Source organism: Amblyomma americanum, chromosome 3, assembly GCF_052857255.1.
Source record: "Amblyomma americanum isolate KBUSLIRL-KWMA chromosome 3, ASM5285725v1, whole genome shotgun sequence".
In the NCBI taxonomy this organism is placed as follows: domain Eukaryota; kingdom Metazoa; phylum Arthropoda; class Arachnida; order Ixodida; family Ixodidae; genus Amblyomma; species Amblyomma americanum.
Window position 1 is genome coordinate 146,360,443 of NC_135499.1, and position 27,280 is coordinate 146,387,722.

At 48.4% G+C, this 27,280-nt stretch overlaps 1 protein-coding gene across 2 annotated transcripts in view; it reads left to right on the forward strand.

The window, feature by feature from the left end:
- Ncc69 (sodium chloride cotransporter 69) overlaps window positions 1-27,280 on the forward strand; it is a 133,989-nt gene that overhangs the window by 63,592 nt on the left and 43,117 nt on the right. For both annotated transcript variants that reach the window (XR_013313337.1, XM_077658205.1), the window contains exons 2-8: window positions 17,186-17,278; window positions 18,470-18,545; window positions 21,622-21,717; window positions 22,652-22,791; window positions 24,148-24,261; window positions 25,323-25,434; window positions 26,923-27,050. Coding sequence is in view for 1 of the 2 variants with exons in the window: in XM_077658205.1 (XP_077514331.1) it covers window positions 17,186-17,278; window positions 18,470-18,545; window positions 21,622-21,717; window positions 22,652-22,791; window positions 24,148-24,261; window positions 25,323-25,434; window positions 26,923-27,050 (759 nt within the window). In the remaining variant the exon portion in view is untranslated. The remainder of the gene's footprint in view (window positions 1-17,185; window positions 17,279-18,469; window positions 18,546-21,621; window positions 21,718-22,651; window positions 22,792-24,147; window positions 24,262-25,322; window positions 25,435-26,922; window positions 27,051-27,280) is intronic.

Below are 27,280 nucleotides of genomic sequence, written 5' to 3' on the forward strand. Positions count from 1 at the left end.
CCTTAAAGTTGAGTGATCATGGACGCGGGCCCGTTCTCTAAATACTACTACGCCTTTCCACCTTGAAGCTAGGAACGCACAATTTTGGCGCGCACACTTTTGAGCTCCCCTGACAACAGTCGAACGCGCAGCGGGATGCGTTCTCTCGCTCGTCAACGAGGAATGCGCGTGCTGCCTCCCTCTTGGCAGGTGTTTTCTGATCGCGGTTGTCGCCGCCATTGTGCGCGTACGTGTGCGTTAAAGTTGAAGCACTCGGACTACGAACTGTGACCGCCCTGCTTCTAGAATGTTGTTATATTCTGCTTCGCCCAGCTGTCGACTCGTCTCCAGCGGTTGAAGCACCAGGCGCGGATGCTGCGAAGAAGCCCCTTTCGCACTTTACGCGGCTGGCCTGTCGTAAGGACAACGATGCCAGTTTATTTTTTTTCTTTGGAGCGGAAGTGTGTCTGAACTACACAGGCGGGAATCATTTCATTCGAACACAGCACATCAGTGATGCTGCAGTCGCGCCAAGCAGCAGTCTGTGTATATCACCGGTGCTGAAAATCGCCACAGGAACCAGATTTCTGGAAGCATGTATATTAGGCTACTAGCGTTTTTAAAAGCGCGCAAACGTTTCTATGTTCCTGCCCGCACCCACAAATCTCTGCTTTGCAAGATGCTAACGGTTCTTTCTGATGCTAAATCGTGTTGTTTTATGCGGGATTTACACAAACAACGCTTATAAGCACAAGGTTGCAGACTCTTGGTAGCCGTGGCCAGGTTCGTATATGAAGTAGGTGCGGGAAAAGCGGCCGCGAATTCGCATATCATATAGCCTGTTAAACGAACCCCAACCAATGACCCCCCCCCCCCCCCCCCCCCCCCCCCCCCTCCCACACACACACACACCCTTGCGAATGTTTATACAAATCTTGCCGCTACCGCTTTTACCACACAAAGTGAATGATCTTTTTTTTTTACTTCATTAACATGTAGTACGTAATTGCCAGGCTGTCCATAGTAAATGCCTTCTTTTAACAGCTTGACAACGCCATGGACACCCGGTCGTAAGGCAACAATACCTTCTCGCATGCAGAGAAAATTCTGATGGTTACTCTCACGGTTAACTACCCCGCAGTTCACCTGATTTTTTTTTTTTCAAGTTATCTCACGGTGACTCCATTGCGAACGCATTTCTCCCCTCCACGTAAGGCGCCTCTGGCACCGCCTGTTACCGCGTATCTTGTGTGACGACCTCTTCGCGACGGAAAAAGTAACCGACGGAGCAGGTTCTCGGGACGGAGGTGCTCGTGGTGTCGTCGCTTCCGTATTCCTTGTGCGCCTACAGGGGGCGCCGCCCACTCTGCCCCCACGTGCATGCACGTGTTGCTCTTCGTCGCCTCTGCCGCGGGTGTGTGGTCGCCGAGGTGCTCCTGCGCCGTTTCCGCGTGTTTTCCGTACACTGGCCGTGCGGCTGCTGGCTCCGAGCCAGGCTTATCCTCTGTGAATGTCCCTCGATCGGGACCCGCCACTGCCGCTGCGGCTTCAGGGTAATCTTAGCACGAATGCGCGTGGACGCTTCTTCGCCAATAGTCGTCTCCGAGAGGCGTTCTATTGCGCGTCTGTAGATGGGCCTCCACGGGCTCCGTGTCCGTCCCAGACCGTGTGACGTATGCTGACAGGCCTCGGTGGAGGGTGTACGTGTTCGCGACGCTGCCGTACCGTCATTCAGCCATCGGTTTATGCCTGGGATATAGATGCTCCTGATTTCTTCCAAGTCCTCTACCGTTGGTGAACTGAGGTGTAGTTTCACTTCCCTCTTTATCGCTGGGGCAAAACCAACGCAATTGCATTGCCCGTCGGCTCATCATGGGTAGGAGCATGTAATTGACGATTAATGTGCCTAAATGCTGAATATATATATAAAAGAGGCCGTGTTAGTCGCGCGACTGTGTGCCACCTTTCTCGCCCCTACGTGGCTCGTACGTCGAACACCAACTGCGGAAGGGAAACCAGCATGTGGAGCGACAAAAAAATTGGCGATGGTTTAGCTCTGGTTAAACCTGGAGTGACGCGATAGCTACGGCTGGCCGAGTAGAACTTTGTCACGTGACAAACCACGTGGGCAGCCAGGCCGCCGGCAGCTGCTCCGCACCACGTGACCAACCACGTGACATCATGGAGGCGCAGCCACAGCGTGGCGGCGAAGTCGCAGGGTGGCGGCGCCGCCACGCTGAAGGCTCGAAATGCTACCGTAATGTAGCTATTGCTACAAAATTTTCTTCTCGTAGCGACGTGACGTCATACCAGGCCGCTTCTATCACACAGCCGTAGTCCTCCCCGCTGCAACAGGCCTTATCCTAATTCGTTAAGCCAGCTTCACCGCAGTACTATTTGTTCCTTTTCGAAGCAGGGAATACGCACGCAGTTTGTGTCTTTTCCGACGTAGTAAAAGCCAGCGTGGTTCGAGTAATGACATTGCTTCACACTGCTGGACACAATCTGTCAAGCGCTATCACGCACATTCGGCACGTCATTCTATAGCCTGGTTTAGAGCCAACGATGCCGTCACGAGAGCAGTGTGCATAGCGGCAAAACCAACTTAACAACTTAGAAAGAGATGCATTGCACTCTGTACACAAAAAAGCCGCGCGCAAATGAAGCAAAACTCGGAAGTAGCGAGCTGTCCTGTCAAGTTTGTTCATCTCGGATCAGTTCCTTCTCGCGCTGCACATGCTGCTGTGCTACTCCTGTCCTTTTCTCGGTTCTTTGGTGGCCTGCTCAGTGGCAGCGTCCATCCTCCATGCACGGGCCCATTTCGGGGGCACTCGGATAGGGGGCGCGCGTAGCCGGTTGTTGCTCTCAACAGGCGGCACGTGTTTGTACACGCGTTCCTACTGACGCCACCGCTGAGCGCGCCGCAGGCCGCCAAATGCGGCCGGGACTCTGTGCTGGTCTCCTCGCAGCCAGCGCGAGCGCACGTGCTACAACCATTACTGCAAGTCGTTACGCGCGAGCTGAGCGTTGGAAAATGGAAGAGCAGAGACCGCGCTACCTTTCCGGTCTCCCGAGTTGCGTGCAGCGGTGGCGGAACACGATGAGCCGAGGCTTAAAAACCTCATCGAAACGCATGCGAACGCCTTGTAGCGCTCATGGCGCTGACCGTGTCCAGTTACGTGTATTGCCAGGCAAAATGCTTGTGCGTGTATGAGGCGGTTCTGAAAAATAAATGACAGAATGATGGCGCTGTCGCAAGAGAAGAAGATGGATGCAGCTCTGGAAAATCGCCCAGTGTCGGAGTAGTTGGAGTAGGCGGCCCGCAGTGGTGACCTAAGTCCATTAATGACGCCAGGTTAAACTCAACTTAGACATTGGGGCCACTCTCTTGGTTACAACAGCTCAGTAACCAAAGATGAACCGTTTATTATCGGTCATTTTGGCCGATGGCCTTTGTATGCGCAGAAATGATTTGCGCGGCGGCATTCGTAAAGAGTGTATTTGGTCTTACGATCTCTCCTGCACTATGTACTCACTCTTGTCTCGTCAGGATGCGATTGTAACAAAGACGTCCGGCAATGTCGATGATTTTATTAGCGTGGGTTTGACGGAAAACTGTGTACAAATAACCCGGCGTTTGTAGTGTGATCCTGGTTTCTGTGTGTGGTGCACGCGGGCTCTAACTGTAGTAATTCTGCCGAATGTCATTATTAAGCGTGGAACGCGAACGCTAAATGCATGCGAAGTCTTATATATATTTTATTTTCTTTTTTTGGGCATTCATCTAAGCCGTCGTCATAAAGGTCATTAAAATGTCCTCTTCAAGAAACCCTCGTGTGCTCTCTAATGTATCCAGGAGCTGTTAACCATAGTACGGTTCTACGGTACCTTATGAGTGGTTATAACCAAAGACGGTATAACCATATCATGGTTATAACGTCTTTGGGAATGGGCTAAAGAGGCTCTCGCTTACTTCGGTATGCATCCTTAGATTCATAAGAAAATAAATTAAGAGAAGACAACTCGATCAATAAGGTCCAGGGATGTTTTGTAACGCTTCTTTCCAAACATCGGTGCTAGCAACACTGCAAGGCGAGACTAGTTGTTGCCATAAACGGCGGGCCGTAGCAGCAGTGCAGTTTTCCGGTACATTGCGCTTTGCAACAATTAGACCTTGAATACCGCTGAACCAATAGGCGAAATTCAAAAACGCCCGTGTGTTGTCAGCGCACGTTAGAGAACCTCAGGCAATACAAAATAATCCGTAGCCCTCCACTGCGGCGCCCGCCACCGCCCATGTGTCGCCGTGGGACGTTAAGCCCCACAAATTACATTCTTTCCATAACACAGTTTATAATTAATAGTATTATCTTTGGGAAAAAGACTGCGAAGTCTGTACTCGTAGTATACGAAGATGCAAGCGTAATAGGTTAACCTATTTGGACGCGTAAATTCTCGTTGTCTGGGTGGCGAATTTATGCTTTCGTTCTGAGGAGCTAGGGGCCAAGTGCGCTCTTGTTTTACAACCGTGCTGCATTAATGGCGTGCACGTGACAAGGAAAGCATAGGATCAGTCCGCATTTTTATTTTTAATATCTTTGTTCCCTCATTTATCACTTCTAACAGTTTGGGACAGTAAAGCTCAGCGATCAACTAAATATCATCTCAATGCGTAGTAACATCAGGCCTGCATTCCACTGCTGAAGGGTAGGTGCGTGGCAGGTGTTCAGGCTTTCCTCTTATGCGCCCCCTCACAGGTAACTCCGTGGTTGCCAAACCGCCTTATTCCTGTTCCTCTTGTCGCACTGTTATACGCGACACTGCATCGCTACTGATCATGCTGCGTCTTGCTCTGTCCGATGCTGCAGCCTTCCAGCATTGTCGCCGCGCGCTTTCTGTTGTGCGCGCGTCCTTTCTGCACGCAACTTCCGGAGTGCACAGTTAGAGCGAGTCCTCGAAGCCACAACTTCTGGAAACCCCGAAGCGGTGCGCCGGAGGGTGGCAGAGCTTCTCTGCTGGGCCAGTGCGTTGCTGTCTCCTCCTCCTCCTCATCCAGGTGTGCGCTGCCCCCGACGACCAAATGGAGATAAATGCTGCGTCCACGGCCGCCGAGCTAGCTCTCTCTCCCTCCCCCAGGCGGGGGAGAGCCTAATGGTCACAAATGGTCGTCGCAGGCATGCAGCTGCAGACACACGACTTTCGTTCGGGCGTTCCGCTGCCCCGCTGTGCCCCGATCGGGGGGGGGGGGGGGGGGGGGGGGGAGGGGGAGGCGGATCCGCACATGTGCCCCGCATAGTAGGAGGGGGCGCGGAAGGCGGGCAGCCGCGCCTGTCCCCGTTAGAGAGCCTCCTCGGTACGCGATGGCGCGTGTCCCGATGCCTGCAGAATGTGTTATGGGGCTGACGTCGCAGTACGTGGATTCCGAAACAATGTTCCTTTGTTCCTTGGTACAGGTGCTGACAACGCCTGTTACGACGCCTGGCAATTTTTTTCGCACGCAGCGGTGTGCGGACTACGGTGAAAGCTATTAGCGGAGGGTACCTACAGGCCGCTCGTTTAAGCGAAGCCTGGCACACGTTTCGGCCAGGACTCAGAAACCGTGCCAGCTAAGCACGCCCTTTATTTGACAGGGCCGCTCTATGAAATAGCTTTAAAGCGTCTTTTATTGCTCCCTTACCCGTGAACTGACGTCAACAACAGGCTTATAAGGCAGAAGGAGATTGAAAGAGAGGAAAAGAAGGAGTTAATTGCATTCTTTCCTCTTCTCTGCTTTCTCATCTTTCACCCGTGCCTCTCAGACGAGCTTTATCCGGCCTGCATAGTATTCGTCTCTCCGATTACTTTGCCGTTCGCGCCTGCACCTGTATTCGATTAAGCGTGGCCCGAGCGGGAGCTGCTCTCATTACAGCCTTACACGCGTTCCTCTTCACACGGTCCTCATCGGGTCTCTCATCCAGCCTCCGATACGTGCTCGATCCTGCCAGGGCATCATCCTATAGTACAGGCTAACGAGATCTGTCTCTCCCCGTGCGCAGCGTCGCCGGAGAGCGCGCATAATAGTTGATCCACTGCCAAGCGAAAGGAGAACGTGCCCGCTGTTGCGCTAAGCGGCGACGCCAGCCCCCCTTGTCGTTGCGCCGCTGACGCTGATTGACGGCTTCGACTGCGCGGGGGCGCATCGGCCACTGATGAGGCCCCGCCGCGGACGAGCGACTGCGCGGCGTCTTTGCGTTCGCGCGCGCTGCCTGCTTGGTTTGTTTGCCTTTCTGTTCGACCCCTTGCCTTCGTTCTCCGGGCTGTTTGCTCGTTGCAGAATCGGTCACACTCGAATGCACTCCGCTTGCATGCACTCACTCGCTGAGCTTGGTGCGTACGCGTCGCTGCTCTGTGCCGGTCGGTGGGGGGTGAGCCTCTAGTGCGCAACTCGTCCGGAAGGCGTACTATGAGCATCCTGTTCGTTGCGATACGCCTCCCCCCCCCCCCCCCCCCCCCCTAACACTCACACGAACCAAGAAAAAAAATTACCAGTAGTCTCCGCAAGTCGGTTCAAAAGGGATAGTGAAATGTATATCGGTGAAAGCCCGGGGACTGTAACGGTTGCTTCTTAAATTCAAATACCCTCGTGAAGGTTGTGTTGAAGTCCTTTATTATTTTTTTTCAGAAACCAGGTAGTTGGGGTGTTTATGTTCAATAACGAAGTGCGACACGTTGTGCGTTTGGTGCTCTATAGCTACTAAGCGCTTAATACATTCGGGCATGATGTACCACCAACCCTTTTCGTTACTTAGCAAAGTGCGATGCCTCAGGTAACGCAGGTACTGGATAGGCACTCCAGCGGGCTTCACTGGCTGCCTTCAAGCGCAGCTTTTTTTTCTTTCTTGTGCACGCAAAATTAACTCTAGCGTAATTTCCGCACTATAGTCCGCACCCGGCCCGGGTCAGTTCTTGCTGCAAAACTGCACTTTTTATAGATTGTTCGCAACCGTTACATAGTGCGTCCATGAATATGTAAAGGCGCCGTAACTATATTTACGTTAGTGTTTCTGTTATCTCTGATGAGTGTACGTTTTCTTATACAATCACAACAAAACATTACACAGTTTCAGAACCCGTCGTGATCACCATTATCCAGGCTGTCGGAGTAAAGAAGGTCTATCATTTCTATATCCACGAACGCCTCGTCTTCACTGTCATCTTCGCTCTGATTTTTTTTTTCGACAGCAGATCCCGTAACACTGACTTCACAGTCTTCCTTACAGCGAGGCGAAAAATTGATCAGCATCTCGCCTCGGCCTGTTGCGATACCAGCAAGACTACGCGCATGCCTTATGATGTCAAGTGCGGATGATGATCAGCCACGTGCTTTATTTTTCGAATGTGTATTGCAGGGAGAAGACGCGCGACATTATTCGAATGGAGATAGATACTGTAGGTAATCATGCATAGCAAATTGCGCGATGACAAAAATGCAAGCACAGCACAAGTACGGCCTTGAAAACCATGTGACAATGATAACTGCATTGGACATAACGTGTTATAATAGCCGATTTTGAAAAAAAAAAGTACTGCATAGCCCACACCTGTCGACTGTCTTCACAGGGTAGACCACAGCATTTAAGTATGTATAGTTCATGGTCTCTATAATAGAAATTATGATATATCTGTGTAATATCACTCTACTTTGTATATGCAAAAGGGCTGGTACAGGCAAAAATGTAATCGGGAAAAGTGTAAAAAAAAAGGAAGGCGAAAACGACGGGCCAGTAATCGTGTTAGAAGTTGGTGCAGGGTTTTTTTTTCTTGCATTTGTTAAACCGCCATTCTTTCACTGTCAAGCACTAACAGTTAGTTTATCGCTCTCATATCTTTTTTGGCCAGCTTTTGGCCCGTCTACCGAGTGACTTAGTGCTTTTTATTCGTTTAAGTGAATGATTTCGCTTTCGCTGAGGCATTTAATTTAACATTCATTTAGACGCGTTTCGGCGTTCGTTTACGCACTGAAAGTACTCAGCACAAATCTATGCCGCACGCGTATTCCTGCGTCATAAGACACCGTCTTGCCCAACTGGTTTTGCGCGCTTCACTGGCGTTTTCCTTATTCTGCCAACCGTGTCGAGACCTGTTGGGCGCTTCCACTTTACGTTTCCGCACACTAAGTTACCTAATGTGGAAATCTTGCGATTTTAAGCATTCAAGTGGCGTCGACGCTTTATATTTTTTTCGTGGCTTTCACCAGTCATGTTTAACGACTCCTGGAGGCTCTAGATAAAAGTGCGATCCCAGGAAGGCATTACTCAGAAGTATAGACGCAACGAAATAATTGTCACATTCCTTTCTTTTTGTGAGGACACCGGAAATATAACTAACAGAAATAGTAAACACTTCGAAACAAAGCGTAGTTGCAGTGATATTTTGAGGAACCGTTTAATGTGCTCGAGGCCAACATGGCTTCGTTTGCTCAGACACTGTAAGACTTGACTGTTGTGTACGCCTGTTTGTGGCCTCTTAATTTCGTTCTTCTTGCTTCGTAATATCTTCGGCTGGGGAGAGGTTAGCATACTATGCTAAATATGATTTGAACGGTGCCTTTCTAGTGTGTACGATGGGAGGCTGCTACTAGGAGTTTACAGGCAGAAAAATATAGTGTGCTCCAAACGAACTCGTTAGGATAGAGCTGTTCTAGTTGTTACCGCCGTCAAATGTCACAGTACAGTCGCCTTTATCACCTGCTATATCGCATGACGCACAATTTTACGATAAATCTTTGACAACAGGAGTAAGAGTTAAAATAGTATTTTAGTACTCTTGTAACAAATATTGCGGATTTACAGCGCTACTGCGCTATGATATCCATTTAATCAAAATGGTATAATAGATTTATAATTTTAGATTTTTGTTCCTCGTTCGGTGCATTAAAACTTGATTAGTAATTGCGCTCTGCATAGTCAAAATAAACATGACTCTTCACCTTTATAGGCTACGATGACTCGCTGTCATTCATGACGATGCGGAATTGAATGCAGAAATTTTTAGCCCTGCTTGGTCACCAATGAAAATACGCACAGTACAGGGGCATCGAGACTTTTCGGCAGACCCGCGGCTTCTTTTACTGTGCATTTTATAGCTGGCATTGGAATGTTCATCTCCGTCTAGAACGCACCTTTCTTCTCAGATCACTTTTCCACAGTCATTGATTTTCGACTGAAGGACGCAGTCGCCAACGAGAAGTCGCTCGGAAACCTTTCAGGCTTTCTGTTTTTCTTCACGCAGCCTCGGCGTCGATCGCACGTCGTGCGAAGAGTGATGGGGACGGCCACTTCTTTTAAAAGTCGGACTTCAAACGACCTATCGTTTCTGGAGCCGTAAATCGTGCTTCTCCGCGGGCACGAATGCGTTCGGTGAAAGCAACGCTCTAAGGAAAGTGGGTTGTAATTCTGCGGTGGTGCCACAACGCGACGCCGTGAAGAAAGTCGAAAACTTTCTTCATGATTGTTTCCTTGTTTTACTGCCGTTTGAAAGCTTGAAATTATTTATGGGGGAAAGTGGTCGTCAGCTGTAGTTCGAACAAGCTTTCGCTCAGTTTTCGCGTAGTCTTGCCCAAACATCGTTCGTCACCGGTCATTTCATATGGAATAGAAATAAAGTAAAGAAATGCGGACTGTCATAGTTGATTTGGGAACTGAACCATAGACGTCTCGGTTCCAATAATGGCGTGCTACTGACTCCGTGAGCCAATCAACGCCTTCATTCTATCAGAATATGCTAGGCTGCTAACGTAGCGCACAATGTGTTTCGAATGAAGAAAAACATTTTCCGCATACGTAAGTGACAGATATCATGGCGATGTCAATGAGCAGGCAACAGACATTCATGATAGCGAGAGGTTATTCCTGATTTTTAGCCACTTACTTTTTCTTCATGACAGGGAAAAGCAGTAGGACTTTGTGTAAACGGAGATAGCCTCAATTTTTTTCGCAGAAGTTTTACGGCCCCTTAAAGCTCTGGAAATCTTGCGGGAATTGGTGCACTGTTAAGTTTTTGGCAGCAACCAGCTAGTGCTGATTCTTCTATGGACAGAACATTCATTCTGTTCTGTTTATTTTACCTAGCAGTCTTCATTCTTGACACGATGTTGTAAATGTCTTTGCGTTTTAGTGCCCGTCTCTAAAAGTGTATAATAAAAAAAGCCTGCGACATTATAGCGCCAGACGTCTTACAAAATTGTTCGTGTTAATTTTTTTTTCGCTTTCCTGGGACCGATCGGAAATCTCATGGAGGTATCTTTACTGGTGGAGTCGAACTGTGTGACAGCTCCCTACCGGCGTTAATCTTCACCATGGAATTCCCCCTTTTCATCTCCATCACTGACTGTCTCCATTTGCTTTAGGAGTTCTTGCAAGCGTCTTCTATTTTCCTTGCAGCTCCGGGGGGGGGGGGGGGGGGGGGGGGATGCTTTCTCCCGGGGCTCCCTGATTGGTCATTTCCGCAGGGCGGGGTGACGCATGCAGAGAGCACGCAAGGGAGAGAACGAGTGATAGAAAGTGAATGAGAGAGCTTAGCGTGGGCGAGATTTCCCCCTTGGCGGGAGAGCGGGAGGGAGGGACGGAGGGGGGTAATGCAGAGGCGTGTACGGTGGCGGCGCTGCCGACGAGCGAGACCGCATTTGCTCTAGCCGCATGAAAGGCCTTGTGGAAGATGAAGCTGCGCCTGCACTATGAGTACCGCATTTCTCGCCGCGTAACCCTAAACCGTCCAGCCGGACCAAGACCCGTGCAGCGCGCCGACCTCCATCCCGTCTCCCTGCTGGCTTTGTTTCGCTTACACGTTCTCATCTCCACAAATGCAATGGGGACGAGCTTTCCGTTCAGTGTGTGCAGTGGTTTGTACAGGCAGCAGTGAAAAGGGTGGACGAAAATTTTCGTTCCTTGCGCAGACCATTATAAATGCCGTATGGACTGCGTCTATCACTTTAATGATAGGGGATAGAGTGGTTGTTGCAGGAAGGAATCGGGTTCTGAGATAGTCATAAGACATGCACTGTCAGGAACTTCAGGCGGGCATCGAACGGATTGCAGATTTCCGCGTTACGGCGCGTGTTTTGTATTGGGGCTTAAGACTCAACGAAAGCACTGCGCGTGTGCAGAAAGGCCGCTGTGACAAATGCTAGTAATGTATGTATATGGCACGTTGATCGTCGTTACTAACTTTAACTCTTTGACGGCGGTTGTTCTCTCGGCGCGGTGTACCCAGGCATTCATGCTTTTCACCGTCCGTTGAAGGAAGCCAAGACGACCCTGTTGCAGGACTGAATGTAATATTTCCGTTTTCACCTGCAGCTGCCTGCGCTCCACACATTTGGTGAACGAAAACATGTTTCGAAAACCTGTTTCAACAAGAAAAAAAATCGATTATTTAGCCTCTTTGGTACATCAAAACTCGCTTCACGAATGCAAGCCATCTATGCAATGCGCTTAGCTGCCGCATTCAAAGTCGTGCAGTTTGTCTCATTGGATAGTTATCCTTCGCGAGCGACACAGAAGGTGTCAAATAATTAGCGGTGGTATCGACAAATCTCTTGCTTGCAAGGACGCGTGGTTGTCGGCCAGATACCATATTTTTTTACAAGCAGTCTGTTTTGCGAACTCGGCCCCTGTTTATTATCGGTGGCGGAAACTGTACAGCCTACGATGTTGTATACACCTCCTACTATGGGGAACTTGCGCTGAAGTTTGCGGTGCCGATTGCAGCGCCATAACACACTGCCTAGCGAGAAGAGCAAGCAGTTTTGGGTAGTACTCTTAGTACTTTTCCGCGCCACCTTCAGGCGCTTATTGGCGTGAGCCTCCGCGCTCTGTCGAAGGTGCACGTGCCGTGCGTCACCTATCTGGGCTACGCCGAGAGAAGCTATAGGCAATGAATGCTGTCAGCCAAACGCGGGTATCTAATCGCGCAGATTGTGTTCTCGCGTTTGCAGCGGCCCAATCAGCTGTCAAAAGCAGTTTTGAGTCACCGAATGGAACAATTGCAGTGCCACCTTGGCAGCACAGGTTCCCCATAGCAGTTCATCTAAACTCTTGAACCAATGCGTGCGCTGACGTCATTTCCGCCGAGCTGCTCACGCTCTAAACGGGAAGAGACGAGAGCCAAGGATTCGACCGGAGTGTGCACGCATGAAAGGCGTTCGCGTGTTCAGCTCGAGTTGCCGGAATAAAAATTTATCTCTGGCGGCTTCCTTTTAAAGCGCGGCCAGTTGAATTGCCACTTGCCGCGCATGAGCGGCGTGTTGGGGTAGCTTCACATTTGCCGGTGTCCAACCATTTCGCGCTCTGGCGCACGATGCGGGCAGGGTCCTGAAGGACGCAAAATGGCCCATTGTGTGTGTGTGAGACGAGTGCGCCTTGAGAAAACACGGCCGCCGACGCTTCCTTATTATTTGACCAATGTATCAAGTGTGGTCGCGTGAGCCTCCGTGGAAGAACACTTCTCTGGGTCGCTGGGCACTCCCTGGTCATCCTATTTTTCTGGACCTCCTATCTTTTTGGGCCTCCTATTTTCTTTTTTTTAATTGGTTTTTGGGGAAAGGAAATGGTGCAGTATCTGTCTCATATATCGTTGGACACCTGAACCGCTCCGTAAGGGAAGGGATAAAGGAGGGAGTGAAAGAAGAAAGGAAGAGAGAGGTGCCGTAGTGGAGGGCTCCGGAATAATTTCTACCACCCGGGGATCTTTAACGTGCACTGACATCGCACAGCACACGGGCGCCTCAGCGTTTTTCCTCCATAAAAACGCAACCGCATTTTCTGGACATCCTATTTTATGCCCTATTTTTATGAACATCCCATTTTTCTGGGTCTCCTATTTTTCTGGTCCCCCTATTTTACTTTCCAGACCGTAAATTATCTGAGCTAGGCGAAGTTCTGCCGATAACTGTGGTGCGTCATGCTGCCGGCGTTTCAAATTACCAGTTAGGTCATTAGGACACTGTACGGGCATTTACTGTATACTTGTATCACAGTGCAGTTAAGTCTTCTTAAGACGGCTGGTTCGCTCAAATATACCTTAACAGAATACGATGCCTTCCTTTATACATTCCGCAACTACCTATATTTTTTACTGCTTTAGTTACAAGTGAATGTAACCTGCGCGTACTTTCAGGTCGTTAAAGAAGGTACGTAAGCCTGCGACTGCCTAGCTGAAGGACAGTGGGCTTGCTCTGCGATTGGTTTGACGCTGATGCAAAGAGGTAATAGCCATAAACAGCGGTTCAAGCTGCACAAGCAGACGCGGGATCAAAAAGGGTAATCAACTTTGTTTCGCTTGACCGCATTGCGTAAACGAGATTGGCTGTCATAGTTCAGCTGTCCTTGCTGTTTGCGAAATTTGCTGCTCTGTGTGTCCCGCGCGACCGCCTTTATAGACTGCACAATGGGGTGATTGAAGACCGTCATTTTTTTGTTTCTTGTGCAGGCGGGTTTGTAGCTCGCGCTTGGAGTTTACAAATTCATTGCTTTCGACATCGTGCGCTCCCTGCGTATCGGGCCGCCGGTAAAAGCTGGCTTAATAGGCTGTTGTGGCCTAGTACCGCTAATCCCTGCGTTCGACATCCACCAGTACTGACGATACAAGTGAAATCATTCGCCTCGTAAAAAGTATTTTGCTGTCTTGCTTGACCAACGATTGTGTTCTTTTAATACAGTCAATCGTGCCGCTGTAACTGACAATTTTTATCCGTTACGAGAATTGGCAGTTAGAACCTTGTTTAAGAGATATGAACTCTGCCTAGGCCAAGGTATCGATAAAATAGTTATTTGGATCTCGAGACTGAAAATTAGATTAGATGATCTATTAAACTTTTTTTACAAAGAAAAGAACGGACATTTTATGACTTCCACATGCTCATATTATGAACGTCCGTACGCTCGAACAAACAGGGAGCCTATCGCCGTCACAAGTAATAAGAATGTTTGCTCATGGAAATTGCTGTTTTCGAACGCTGACCTCCTGGGTGAAGATTATGTACTCTTTTACACATGGTTCACTCCGCTTTCTGCTGGTCGCCGTCTGCTCTAATCACAAGCTGTCTTATCGATATGCGCGGTCTCGGTAATTTCTGCGGTCACCGTAATTTGATCCAACCAGTCAACCCGGGTATGTCAGGGGTGCAAGGCACGCAAAAAACAAAAACACGTATGACATGGGATGACAGTGACGTAGAGTGAAATCTGTCTGCGGCAGCACCAGCCTTCGCAGTGCGGTGATCCTTTGCTTATTCCCCAAGAAGAGTAATTTATCGCTTTGCCGATATTTCAAAACGAGGACCGTTCAAGAGCACCTTATTTGCTTTTGTTTTACGCTCCCGACATAAAACTAACTGCATAGAGCTTACAAGCGCAACAGAAGCTATAAGCACTACAAGGGTTACAGGGGGAGGGGGGGGGGTACAAGAACCGCAAGAACTACAATAGCTAAAGTGGCTGCAGGGGCTACAAGGCATACAGAAACTACAAGAGCAACGAGAGGTATGGGGTTGCAGGGCTACAACAGTTACAGGGCGTACTACAGCTGCAGGAGCTGTAAGATCTATAGGAGTTAGTGGAATTAGGCTTGAAGGGCGCACTAAAAGTACAAGTTGCGCCTTGACTAAGTAGCGCTTTGTAGCGCAGTTCGTCGACTGCGAACGCATGAAAGCTTAATGCACTTTCGTACACCCCTACACCCCTGCGTGAATTGTTCTTGCGCGCTCTTTAAGACACGCGGTAAGTTGATGTGCTACCGCGCTTGTGTGCGCGCAACCGTTCGTGGCGGCGATGCATTTGTTTTGTCATTTCCTGGCGTCGGACGTCCCGACGGCGAGGCACCTTGCCCACTCGCGCGCACGGGGGTCCTAACGAGTCTCCCGCAGAGGGGCCGACGCTGCAGGGGGAGGAGGTGAAGGGGGGAGGCTCGGCTGGAGGAAACATTTCTCGCCGCGCTCTCGGGAGAGCTGCGCAGCACTTCGTGCAGAGACAAAGGAATCGCCCGTCGTCTCTCTACGCGGCTGACAGTCGGCACCGAAAGGCAATTTGCCTCTCTCGCGCAGGCTCACGAAAACACACAGACGTTAGCCAACGTCGATGTCTGTCAGGGGAGCACTTCTTGCTCCATCTCATTTTTTTTCCTTCTTAGTTTTTTTTTTTTTACCTGGACTCTCGCTGGAAGTCACGACGTCGACGTTTGCCTTAAAGAAAGGCGAACCCTTTCTCGCCTGTTTTTTCTTCTTTTCTTGCTATTTCGCTCGCTGCTCCTTTTCGCGTTTCTTCCTGCGCGCACATATACGCATACGTATGTGGCGCGTAAACGGGTTTCGAAAAGGCGTTTAGAACTGCCAAGTCGTACAACTGTCCTACTCGCTGTGCCTATAGGGACGTTTAGAATGTAACTAAGCGGCGATAACAACGAGAAAGAGGCCAGACAGTTTGAGTTGGAAAACCTAGGCCATTACAGTGTTTTGTTTGCTTATTTGCGTGTATTCGATTATAGCTGAAACAACGCGTCAGAAGAAGAACGCAACGCCTTTCAGTAAAGAACAAGGTGTGGCTGCGAGGCGCGTGCCCCGACGATTACCCTCAAACGAGTGGCGTAACCAGAGGCAAAACTCAAAGCCTTATCTTCGGGAATTTTTCTCGAACTGGTAGACACAGAAGGACGTCCTCGCTTTGCAGTCAACCTCGCCACACTGTTCTCCTTGGGCACCGATTTTTCTTTTTTTAAAAGACTACAGATGCCGCATTTTAGTTTGCGTGTTATCTTCTTTCAAATGATGCGTTAGACATTAGGATACATGGCTCACCGCGTGGAATTCGCCTGCGACCGCTGAGTAATGTATAATTGAATTTCTTCTCTCATGTTGTTTCGGTTTCAGGAACCGAATGATGGGTGTGACATGTAGTTGCACTCTAGGTAATGTGATGCATGAAAGAACCAGCAATATAGACTGGGATAGGCAGTTTTTATTCACTGCAACGTTAAACCAGCCTTTTTCAAGAGCTGGAATGAAAGCAAACTACGTATAAGCAGTTATAATGCGTTTTTTTTGTGTGCCTTACGTGACTTACGTGCCTTACGTGGAGTCAACTACACGTCACAGCCATCGTTCGATAGATGAAACCAAAACCGAAACAGCGTCAAGCGAATATCACGCGGTGGTCCATGTATATTGATGTCCAACCCATAATTTGCAACAAGAAAACGTGCAAGGAGAAATTTGGTGTCTGTAGTCCTTTAAGCTTCCTCCGTATCGCATGTATAGCTAGACGTTGCTTCTTGTTCAGCGCAATATCTGGCAGCTTCCGATCGTTGTGCATTGAGGTGTTAAGCAGAAGCGAACTTTCCGTTATTTTTGTACATAGTTATTAGAAGAAAAATTGTGTGCATGCATTTGATTTCAACGCCTTACTGCACGCGCAAAGATGAGTTCTCGGCTCAAGCGTTGCCTCTTCTCCTTGGCGTCGAATATCTAAATCGTGGTCTATATCAAATTACAGACGTGCCTACTACCGCCACCTCGTGCCTTTTACGAGAATAAAGAGCTGTCAACGATAACATGAGGCGGGCCATTTTCATTTACAGCAGCTACAACGTTTCTCGAGGGAAAATAGGGCATCGGTGTTTCCCCGCCACATCGGCGGGCGATGCTTATCGTTGGCATTTAAAATTTAAGAAGCAATTCACCTTCTTCGAGTATCTCATGGAAATGCTCGAAAAAAGGAAACGAAATGTGTGGCCGTTTATGTAACCCCTACAAAAACGATCCATAGACAATATATAGTCTTCTTATAGACTCTACTGCCTTCCTATAGATATTTATTTTGTCTATTCATTGTCTATAGAGTGTCTATAGTTAAATGTACGCTAAATGTGTATGGTCATAAGTCTATAGATTGTCTATAGACTGTCTATAGGATTTGTATTGCCTATAGGCTGTGCGCTAGGGTTTGACTACAGAGTCTATAGATTTTATAGACAAAAGTCTATGGACAGTCTATAGACTACCTAAGAAATTTTGGAAGGGAAGATTCACATATGAATACTCAGTATTGAGAGGCATTTCCCGTGGGGGCGTCCTTCGATAAAACCCTCCTAGATATAACTAAGTGTATCCGCTGTTCACCTGCATAAGCGTCTCGGTCTGAGTGCTCATCTCTTTTTTTCCTCGTCTTGTGCGCAGCAATCCCTGGAGAAGTCTGCCCGCAACGCCGTCGACGAAGTGGCCATCAAGGGCAAAGGGGCCGTCAAGCTGGGATGGATCCAGGGAGTCTTTGTGAGTGCGCGTGTTGCTACCGACACCTCCTGTCTCTCTTCATTTTCCTCCTCGCCCGTCTATTGGTGCGTGTACCCGTGTTGTTCCAAGTGGGTGTTTACGCCTTTCTTCTTCTTCTTGGACTGGAACCCTGCCAGGCGTTTTGAGTCGGTGAAGGAACGCCACAGTTCATTTCTTGTTGCGCATGGGACTGCTCGAAGAAGTAATACAAAGACCTGCGGGATAGCTAGCCTGGTATTTTTGTTCTGCTTCCGGACACGGCACATATCCGTGGGGAGTATTTACCACAGGAATGAGTGCATAATCATTGGAATGGGTGCATAATCATTAAGAATTAATTAAAATACTAAGACACATTCTATAACAGGGAAATTTAGACGTGAGTCAGAAAGAAACCAAGAGCGGCACTATATATTTAGTGTGGAGGAAGAGACAATGAATATCACTGAAGAGAACAAATCTTGAATAAGTGCATACTTTCAAAGACTTCGATAAATTTCTGAACAGCGAAGTGCACAGCTGTAAATGGTAAAAAGAAAAGGAATACAATTAGACTAGAACAATAAAAAAAAGAGACGCTGTTTTTGATCTCGCAAAAAATTGAAACATATCTGGGTGACACTGAAGTAAGGGCTGTTAAAGTAAGAAAATTACTGAAAAACATGTTGAACTATGAAAGCCTATGATAAATTTATCGAATAAAACTTTTAGAGTAAAACCCTCACAGAGGCTTTGTTGAACGACGGAACGAGCAGCTTGTAAATAATAAAAGGAAATGAAATTAAGTCATGTGAGAAAGAAATAGAATGGAACTTTAAGCTTGTACGAAGTAAAGTAAATATAGATGATATCGAAGCATATAAAGTGAATATAGCAAAATTACCGAAAACGAGGTCGTCTTTTGAAAGTGGATCGAACTGGGTTAAACCGCGGATGAGTTTTTCGAGTAAAACTTGCTACTTAGCTAGTCGGTTCATTTCTTGCTTTGTTGAGTTCGTCCTGTGTTGGACCAACTTTTTTCCACGAGATAAACTCGTTCCCATCGTCTCCGTCAGCGTTAAGCGTTGTTCTGAAAGCTTAGTACATGCTTTTGCTTGAGTTCTTTCTGGTAATGAATTTCGCGTGCCTTTTCCATTTGCTCTTCTCCCTTTCTATTCTCCCCTCCCCCATCCCTTTTTTCCGACAACACAGGTGCGATGCCTGCTCAACATCTGGGGCGTTATTCTGTTCCTGCGGCTTTCCTGGGTCGTGGGACAGGCCGGCATTGGTACGTCTCATCCACTGGGATTTAATCCAGCTACAGACCTAGCTGCACGATTGACAGCCTCCGGCTGTGCTTACAACGACAGTAATCTGAAGCGCGTGCTTCAGAGCCGTGCAGTGGGCTTAGTCAAGCTCGCAACGAGTAGATTGTGTGCTTTTCGGGTTGCGTACCCGGCCTTCTTCTACAAAGTAAAAAAAAAATCTCCAGGATTTATTACGTTACTTCGGGGCAGGAGAACGGCCCTCATATCTGTGATGGTTGAGTCCCGTTTGGACAATATTGTCTTTGGTTTCTAGGAAATACCCCGTAATTTCGTTGTTACGACACACTAAGCTCACATTGAAGTTGTTTTCCCTGAAGAAATCGGTTTGAAAGAATTGAAAAGCGGGATTTCGTCTTGAGACGTGATTACTACTAGACAGGACGAACCACGACTGACAGGTGATCTCGTTACCGTCTTAGACGTGATATCGTTACGCGTCCAGCACAGCTGTTACTTGTTCCTCTTGTGCGGAGGTTCCCTCACGTGGGGTGCTTGCGTAACGGAGTCGCAGCGCTGGTCTGGAACCGATCTTCCGCAGTAGTCTTCTTGCCGAAGTTTGTCCTTCAGCGAAGGCACGGCTGGCGTGCGTACCGGGGCAGAGCTCTTCAATCACCTTCCATAGCTTCCGTGTTTCGAAACGCGGAACGGTGATTGATCCGAAGCCTTAGAACCTGGGGATTGTCGCGCCATCTGCGGCAGTAAAATGAATTATTAAAACTAACGAAAACTAGCATGGCGCCGAGAATGGCCGGCGCCGAAGCTCACAGGCAGCGCAGGTTTCCGGTTTTCGAAACTGAGTTTCTAAACTTTTTTGGTAGAATAACTCGGAAGACGGAACGTGGCGTCAGTGACGGTGAGCACGGCTGGGTTTTGTCGAACGGAACTGCTCACGCTCAACGTGTGAGGTTTTTTTCACAGGTAAACGCTGCAGGCGTTTCTCCTCCAAAACTGTAGACGTTGCACGCGTCGCAGTTGTCGCACCTAACCTAGACAAGGTACGCGAGATCTTGCTTCCACTTCCGTGTCTTTCTTCGCTTTTTTAGAGATCATGTACAACTAAATCAGCTGCGAATCGTACTGTACTGTTCAGTTCGGACAGCATTTGGAGCAGTCTGCTTTCTCTTATTTTTTTAGTTTGTTATTTGTTATTTTAATGTTCACCTAACGTGCGTATTATTGCATGCTATTATTTTATTACACTGAACGTGAACGTTCGCGCTGCGATTGCCTTGATGCACACCGTGCGCCTCTCTGTGCTTTATCGCCTCTGAATGCACACAGTGGAGAAAGTTTCTAGCCTTCGAAAGGAACGCTGGAAGGCGTGGCCACTGATGCATGCACCGCCATCTCGTGATAGCCACCTACATTACCGGCGAGGTTACACGATGACCAAGTGTGACGATCCGCTGATGTTCGTCCATGTTTTTTTTTTTTTTTTTAGAAACAGACCGTGCGAGCTGCGCTCGTCGGTTTCGTAATAGAGGTCGACGTCCAGGTAAATAACGGGCAACGACAGGTGATAAACTGCGCGTTTCCTAGTGACCGTTTCAGGTGATCTGTGGTCTGCGCGCCTTTGTCAGGAGACGAATAAAACAAGCCGCCGCGGTGGCTCACTGGTTATGACGCTCGGCTGTTGACGCGAAAGACGCGGGTTCGACCCTGGCCGCGGCGGTCGCATTTCGATGGTGGTGAGATACTAGAGGCTTGTGTACAGTTGGATGTCAGTGCACGTGAAAGAACCTCAGGGATTCGAAATTATTCGGAGCCCTCCACTACGGCGTCCCTCATAGTCTGAATCGCTTTGGGACGTTAAACCCCATTAAGCCAAACCAAACAGATAAAACAGCTGCGAGGTTTACATTGGCTGCCCTGTGGTGATCAGTCTGTGCCTACTTTCTGCATTGGCACCGCTGTATAAGGTTTCCCGCCTGTAACGCTGGTGGTTACCACGAGATGGCTCTACACGTGCTCGACAAACTGTGTACTCCCGTCCGCACCGCTGATGCATTTAACACTTTTCGCGTTGCCTGATGCCCCGATGCAACGATGCCGACAAAGCTTTCACGGGCACTATCCTTGCACTTTGCCAACTCCCTTCGCATTTCTTCCTCCGCCGCCGCGTTTTCTGAAGCGTTGATTTTTGAAGCTGAAATATCTTGCAGCCCGCATGGCGGTGTCTGTAACAAGGACGGCAAGAAAGTGTATCTGTGATGTTTGGTGTGATTATTTATATAATGCATTGGCTTAGAAGCAAAAGCTAAATGATTTTATGTGTCTTCATTTATAAAATTATCAGTTAAAGCCTTCCGGTCTTATTGACAAATAGGCGAATGCCTTGCATGATTGTTACTCGAAAGCAACGCAGTTGCTGTGGTTTTGCGGGGTTACAGTAAGCAAAAAAAAAAAAAGAAAGCCCGAACTCTTTGTTTTATTTATTTGTTGTTATCTGGGTCGTTTAGTCTTCAAAGCAACGAGTGGTCAAGAACGGGGACGAAACTACAAAATGCGCAGAGAGTTTTATCGTGTAGGTTATTGAAAACTGCAGACTTGAACATGGTGGTAAACTTGATGGTGTTTTGGTCCATTTCGCTGAAAACAAAATAATTGCGAGATTTTCATTCACAGCGGCTTAACTGTGAAACTTCACTGTCTTATGTGATTAATTGCCGCTGCTAATTACCGACCGCAGTTTTAGAACAAGCGATTAGACCATGCCACTTCCGCAGCCGGTCAGACTGCTGCATGTGATTCGCAAAAACGTCTGCGAGACGATTTCTGATTCGTATTCTCTAGAAAAAAAGTTAAGTGCGTTTTTCCGCTAGGCCGAAACAGCGACCCTACCAAGCTTCACTCCGTCAATGAACATAAAAAAAACCTCTTAAAGCCCAGTATTATGGCGACTGTATTGAAGCTTATTTTTCGGGAGGATCGCCGCCCCGCAGTTTTTTTTTTCCTCCAGGATGTTGGATGAAGCTTTGAATGGGAGCGGGAGTGCACGATTTTTAACTCTGTCCCCCCTCTCGTTTATTCCTCCAGGCCTGGGCTCCGGAATCGTCATCCTCGCCTCCATAGTGACCATGCTCACCACTCTCTCCATGTCCGCCATCTGCACCAACGGTGAAGTGCGGGGAGGTGAGGCATATGGGACACCGTTATGGTCTGACGTCACTTCCGTTACACGCGCGCGCGCTTTTATGTAGTTGAGCTCTTTTTTTGCTGGTCCCAGGGTGTGCACGCAATGTATGCTATACAACTGCACCAGCGAGCATGAAGCATTCACAGCTGCTCTGGCGGTACGCTTTCCCCCTTTATTTTCGTTTGTATAGTGTTAATAACGTCCTAACAGCTCCGTGAACTATGAACAAAATCGCCATTGGTCAAATTTCACCGCAAACTGAAGCGAACGCGCAATTGAAAGGAACGTTCCCCCGGGTGTTGTTTTGTTTTTTTCACATGTTTCACGTCGTTTGCGGTGCATTATGCCCAGACAGTATATACCGGCTAGGCTAGCCGGAAGCTTTTCCTAAACAACGGCAGCTTCTTCGCTATGACCCGAAATTCAGTTCGAGGAGAAGGGCTAGAGGTCCCGTCCCTTTCGCTCTTCGAGTGGGCGCGAAATCTACGTTTACAGACGCACAGCCCGGAACTTCGCAGTAACATACTGCGAAGTTGTGAGATCCATAGCGCAGGAGGGCAGTCATCGCAATGTTATGTGCGAACGAATATGCTCTGCATGTTTCCCGGCCCCAAGCTGTTGTTAACTGAGCTAAACTGACGTCTGCCTCGCACCAAGAAGCTATCAGAGATTGCAATGACATAATTCCAGCATGCCTTGGTTAAACTCTGTCGTAGTCAGCAGACGTGACTGCTAGCTTTGCGTGTTCCAGCTACACCACGACGTGACGGTTGTGAGGCAACGGCAGTACATGCCTACGTGCTCTCTAATAGGTTGATTCGCTACCAAGATTAATTGTTGCGTGTAGACGTTACTAAGGAGCAAATAAAGATAGCACGCGTAAGCTCTTAGCAGTAATGCGTTGTATAAAAAATGGCGGCTGTGTCGCAGGCGGCACATACTACATGATATCTCGAAGTTTGGGACCCGAGTTCGGTGGATCCATCGGCCTCATCTTCTCGTTGGCGAACGCCGTGGCCATCGCCCTGTACGTTGTCGGCTTCTCCGAGACCGTCCGGGACCTCTGCAAGGTATGCCCGCAAGCACTGTGTACATCTCTGGGAAAGGGGGCATGGTAGCGTAGTCGGATACAACTTATCCCCGTTAAAGTGAAGCGCTACACCATTCGGGACCGCCACACAGAATTCCCCCGCTGCAAAAGAGGTAGTTATTGTTACGTAAACAATAAGTTAATCGCGAGACGAAATAATAATAAACTCTGACAGTCTTCACACCGAACCAGACAGGCAAATCTGTCAAAATGTTTAATGTTCAGTTCAATACGAAATAATAATCGAATTTAGAGCCATTCGGTTTAATTTCGATGTGCTCAAAATATTAAACATATGATCTCGTTCACGGTTTTTATTGGTCAGTGGAGTAATACAGGACGCTGGGGTTCATGTCCCACTGTTACCAACTGCTGTTTCTTTCTTTTTTTTAAAGTTATATCCTACTATACATTAGCATGGAACGCGGTCGTAAGCGGGGCTGAACTACAGCAGGCACCAGCATCGGTGCAGCCCTGTTACCACCGGCCGACCTCTCCGCCTTTCTTTCATTAAAATTCCCTTTCTTCGTGTTCTTATTCGGCACTATTTAAGTGTCGATTAAGCGCTAACTTATCTTCACTTTCCTTCGTTTCACATCCGTCTGTTTGCACTTTCGTCTGGTAATGTATTAGTTTAAGTTCAGTCAAAATTAATTCACGGTTATTCAATGCCCTTACGTCCGTCGATTAGTGGGCTCCTTTGGTATCGTTGCTATTGCAGAGGGATGTGCTGAGAGAATTACCACCTGGTTTCGAACACTTTGCCTGTACCTGCGTCAACTAAAACCTGCGTCAGGACTATGTATATGCTGTTCACTTATGTCGGCCCAAGATTAACTCTCCCCGTAGTCTTCTAAAGCCAGAAACCCGATGACTGCCAGTTGTTTCCACAAGAATAAAAGGGAATGAATTCCAAGGTGTTCACTCCTCGGTAACTGTCGCGGAAAGCTAGATAGTGAATGTTGTCACGATATGGTACCCACTCAAGTATTCATGCTCAGATATGTCCTTCATACAGTTGACATGCAGGTTTACGAGGTGCCTCAGAGAATTAGACGCACACGTTAACATAGCGTGTCGGAGAATGATTTATTTTAAAAATCACGGATAGTAGCGCTTGCAATGACTTTTCTAATATGGCATGTTTAACCGTAAGGTTTGTAAATAAATCGAGATCGAGCTCTAGCGGCGCGGCATAATCAATGCCAGAGTGTGAGCTATTGCGCCGGAGCATAGTGACCCGCATTATAATTTACGATGTGCGACTTAGTCGGGATTGACGCGGAAAAGACGTATCAGCTCAGCTCTGAACCACCACCGCGGCGTAACGTTGCAGCAACACGGCACCTTCATCGTGGACGGGGGCCTCAACGACATCCGCATCGTGAGCGGCGTCACCGTCATCTTCCTGCTGGGCATCGCCATCATCGGCACCGAGTGGGAGTCCAAGGTACACGCCTACATTCTTCTGCTGCTTCTCTTTTTCCCATTGTGCTCTGAAATGGTTCGAACGGCACTAAACGAATTCCATGGTAGTCAGTGGAGGCGACGTTTCGTTCGCGTTCACTTCAATACAATATACATTGCAGGATACAGTGGAACTCTGGGGATCCGTTTTCGGCGAGATGCGGGCGCCTCTTTTCAGGCAGTCAGTCCCACTTGCCAGACGGGGTTCGATGACGTCGCGTTAACGGGGCTCAAGCGGCTTACATTTGTTGCTTGTACGAAATGTGTTTCTCTTTCAGCGAAGTTGCAGTACCGATATCTACTAAAAAGCGTAATTATCCCGGTGCTGTTTATACGGTGTGGTTTCTTCGTTCTTTTGCAGTGAGAGATGTAGATGTAATGTCATTCGCCGGGGACACAAGCGAAGGTCGTAATAAATTCGCGGCGTCCCATGGTGTGCGCGCTGCGCGCGATACGGGTTCGCGTCGCACGCGAGGGATGGCGCTGCTGGCGCTTGCGGTGGAGTCGGCGCATGTGTTATTGCTCCCTACACAACCCCGCGCCATGTTACGGCTCCTACGCGAGGGACAATATGGCGTCGGGGAAGCTACTGGAGGAGGGTACTTAGAAGCGTCAGATATTCGCCTCGCGGCAGGTGCGAACGTAGACCTCACGGCGCGGCAGCACTGCGGGTGTTCTTGCCATGGAATTTAGTTGCACGCAAACAGGCCACTGCGGTGATAGCCTTTTCCTTGAAACTGACTGAACGCAAGACACCAAAAAAATACCTGCGTTTTTCAACACCATTATTGGTTGTCACCTGGCTACAGAGTAAGTAGCCTTTATGCAATAAATTGTGTTTTTTTTTCATATGTGAATATTTTATTTCTGTGTCCGTCGTCTGAAGAAAATACCTTCTGAAGAGTACGAAGGAGACGAGGAAATCATAACTGAGGCCGACTTTTTCGCCTTTCTTCGTTCATAAACCTATCTCTCCTCACGCGAATCACCCGATATGCATGCCGTATCTCGGGTGCGCTGATCGTTTCGCGTCACGTGACACAGGCCCAGATGGTGCTGCTGGTGATCCTGCTGGTGGCCATGGTGGATTTCGTGGTGGGGTCCATGATCCCTCCCAGCTCGGCCGAGCAGTCCAAGGGATACTTCGGATGGAGCTGTGAGTGAACTCGCCGCTCTCTCGGGCATCGTGCGCCTGCGTCGCTGTGTTCCTTGCGTTTGAATAATCACTAGGACTGGGTAATTGATCGATTTGGTTTTCCGTACGAGCGAGCATTTCGATAATCGTGGTTGTTTCAACAGCTTGAAGCCAGGTGTTCGCCTATTACGTCCGGTTTGTGTACGCTTTACAGATGACAGATACAACGTCCTAGATGATTTATCGCTGCAGATTGTCAAGCGCAGCCATTTTTGTCGTTTAATTACAGTATGACAAAAAATGTAATGAAAATCGCAGCACTGCACTGCTATAGCACTCAGTCCAAAGCAGGTAAGCGTGCTGTCATGGACACCCGTCTGTTCGGCGTCTAGGAACTGGAACTACGCTCAAACTGAAAAGATTTTCTCTTCAACAAAATATTGTACATTTCCGTTCTTTTGTACTCGTTATGCGCGTAAAGCAACATGACCAAGTAATCGATCGATTAATATATGTTGAACTCAGGCTGGCTAAGGACTAATCGGCGTCCAGTCCTGATAGTGATGTAATTTCTGGGTCGAGTGTCCTCTCACATAGGTGCCATTTAATAAGACATGGCTGTTCATGTGCGCATGTGCTTTCCTTCTTAAGCACGAAATGCTTTTAGCTCCCATTCTCGGCGAATCCAGGCGAACATTGTCTGGAAAGTGCTTCTGATCGAACGTGAAGTCAAACCTGGGGTAGACCATGAAACCGAAGTCAAAATATGGAGCCAAACTTGTCCGAAAACCTCCGAACGAAATCCGTCCGAATGACATCCGGCGGAAAAAAAAAATCTTCAGCCCAAAGTTGAATTCGATCGTCCTACAGCGTTACCAAAGGAGATTCGTTTGCCGATGTCTTAACCATTCTACCATCGTCGCAGGCTCTGGCGCCGTGCTGTGGACATAGTCGTCTTCATCATCGTTCATTCGTTCGTACTCCGGCGCAAAAAAATGGCTTAGAGCAAAGGAGCCAGTACCTTTTCCTTTGATTTATGCCACATGGAGTATTTGCCCAATAAACAACTCGCCGCGGTGGCTCAGTGGTTAGGGCGCTCGGCTACTGATCCCGCGGCGGCTCCGTTGTTATGGAGGCAAAACGCTAAGGCGCCCGTGTGCTGTGCGATGTCAGTGCACGTTAAAGATCCCCAGGTGGTCGAAATTATTCCGGATCCCTCCACTACGGCACCTCTTTCTTCTTTCGCTCCCTCTTTTATCCCTTCCCTCACGGCGCGGTTCAGGTGTCCAACGATATATGAGACAGATACTGCGCCATTTCATTTCCCCAAAAAACCAATTATTATTATTAGCAAAGGAAAGGCGAAGTGTTCAACTGTCTTACTTCTCGGTGGACACTTCTGACTTTTCTGTGTTGCATTTCTTTCTTACATCCGCTCTCGATGAAGAGATCGACTGTCCTTTTTTTTTTTTGCGTCGCAACACTGAACCACTTCTGCTATTCACGCAGCGACCTTGGCGTTGGAGAACTTTGGTCCGAACTTCCAGGAAGGCGAGAACTTCTTCACCGTGTTCGCCGTCTACTTCCCGGCAGCCACGGGCATTCTGGCCGGCGCAAACATTTCCGGAGACTTGGCCGTACGTCGCCCTCGCAAAAAATGTTTTTGTCTTGAAAATGCCATTTGCTTTCTCGCAGACTCAGCGGGCGTCTATATAGAGAACTGCACCCGGTATTTATGGACATAAGTGTTGGGATATATAAATAACAGTTCTATTCCAGTTCTATTCACTTTGATTCTTTTCGTCTCTCGTCATTGGCTAAAGCGACGCCACTACCCCGCTACTGCCGCGCTTTATTACTTGGCGCT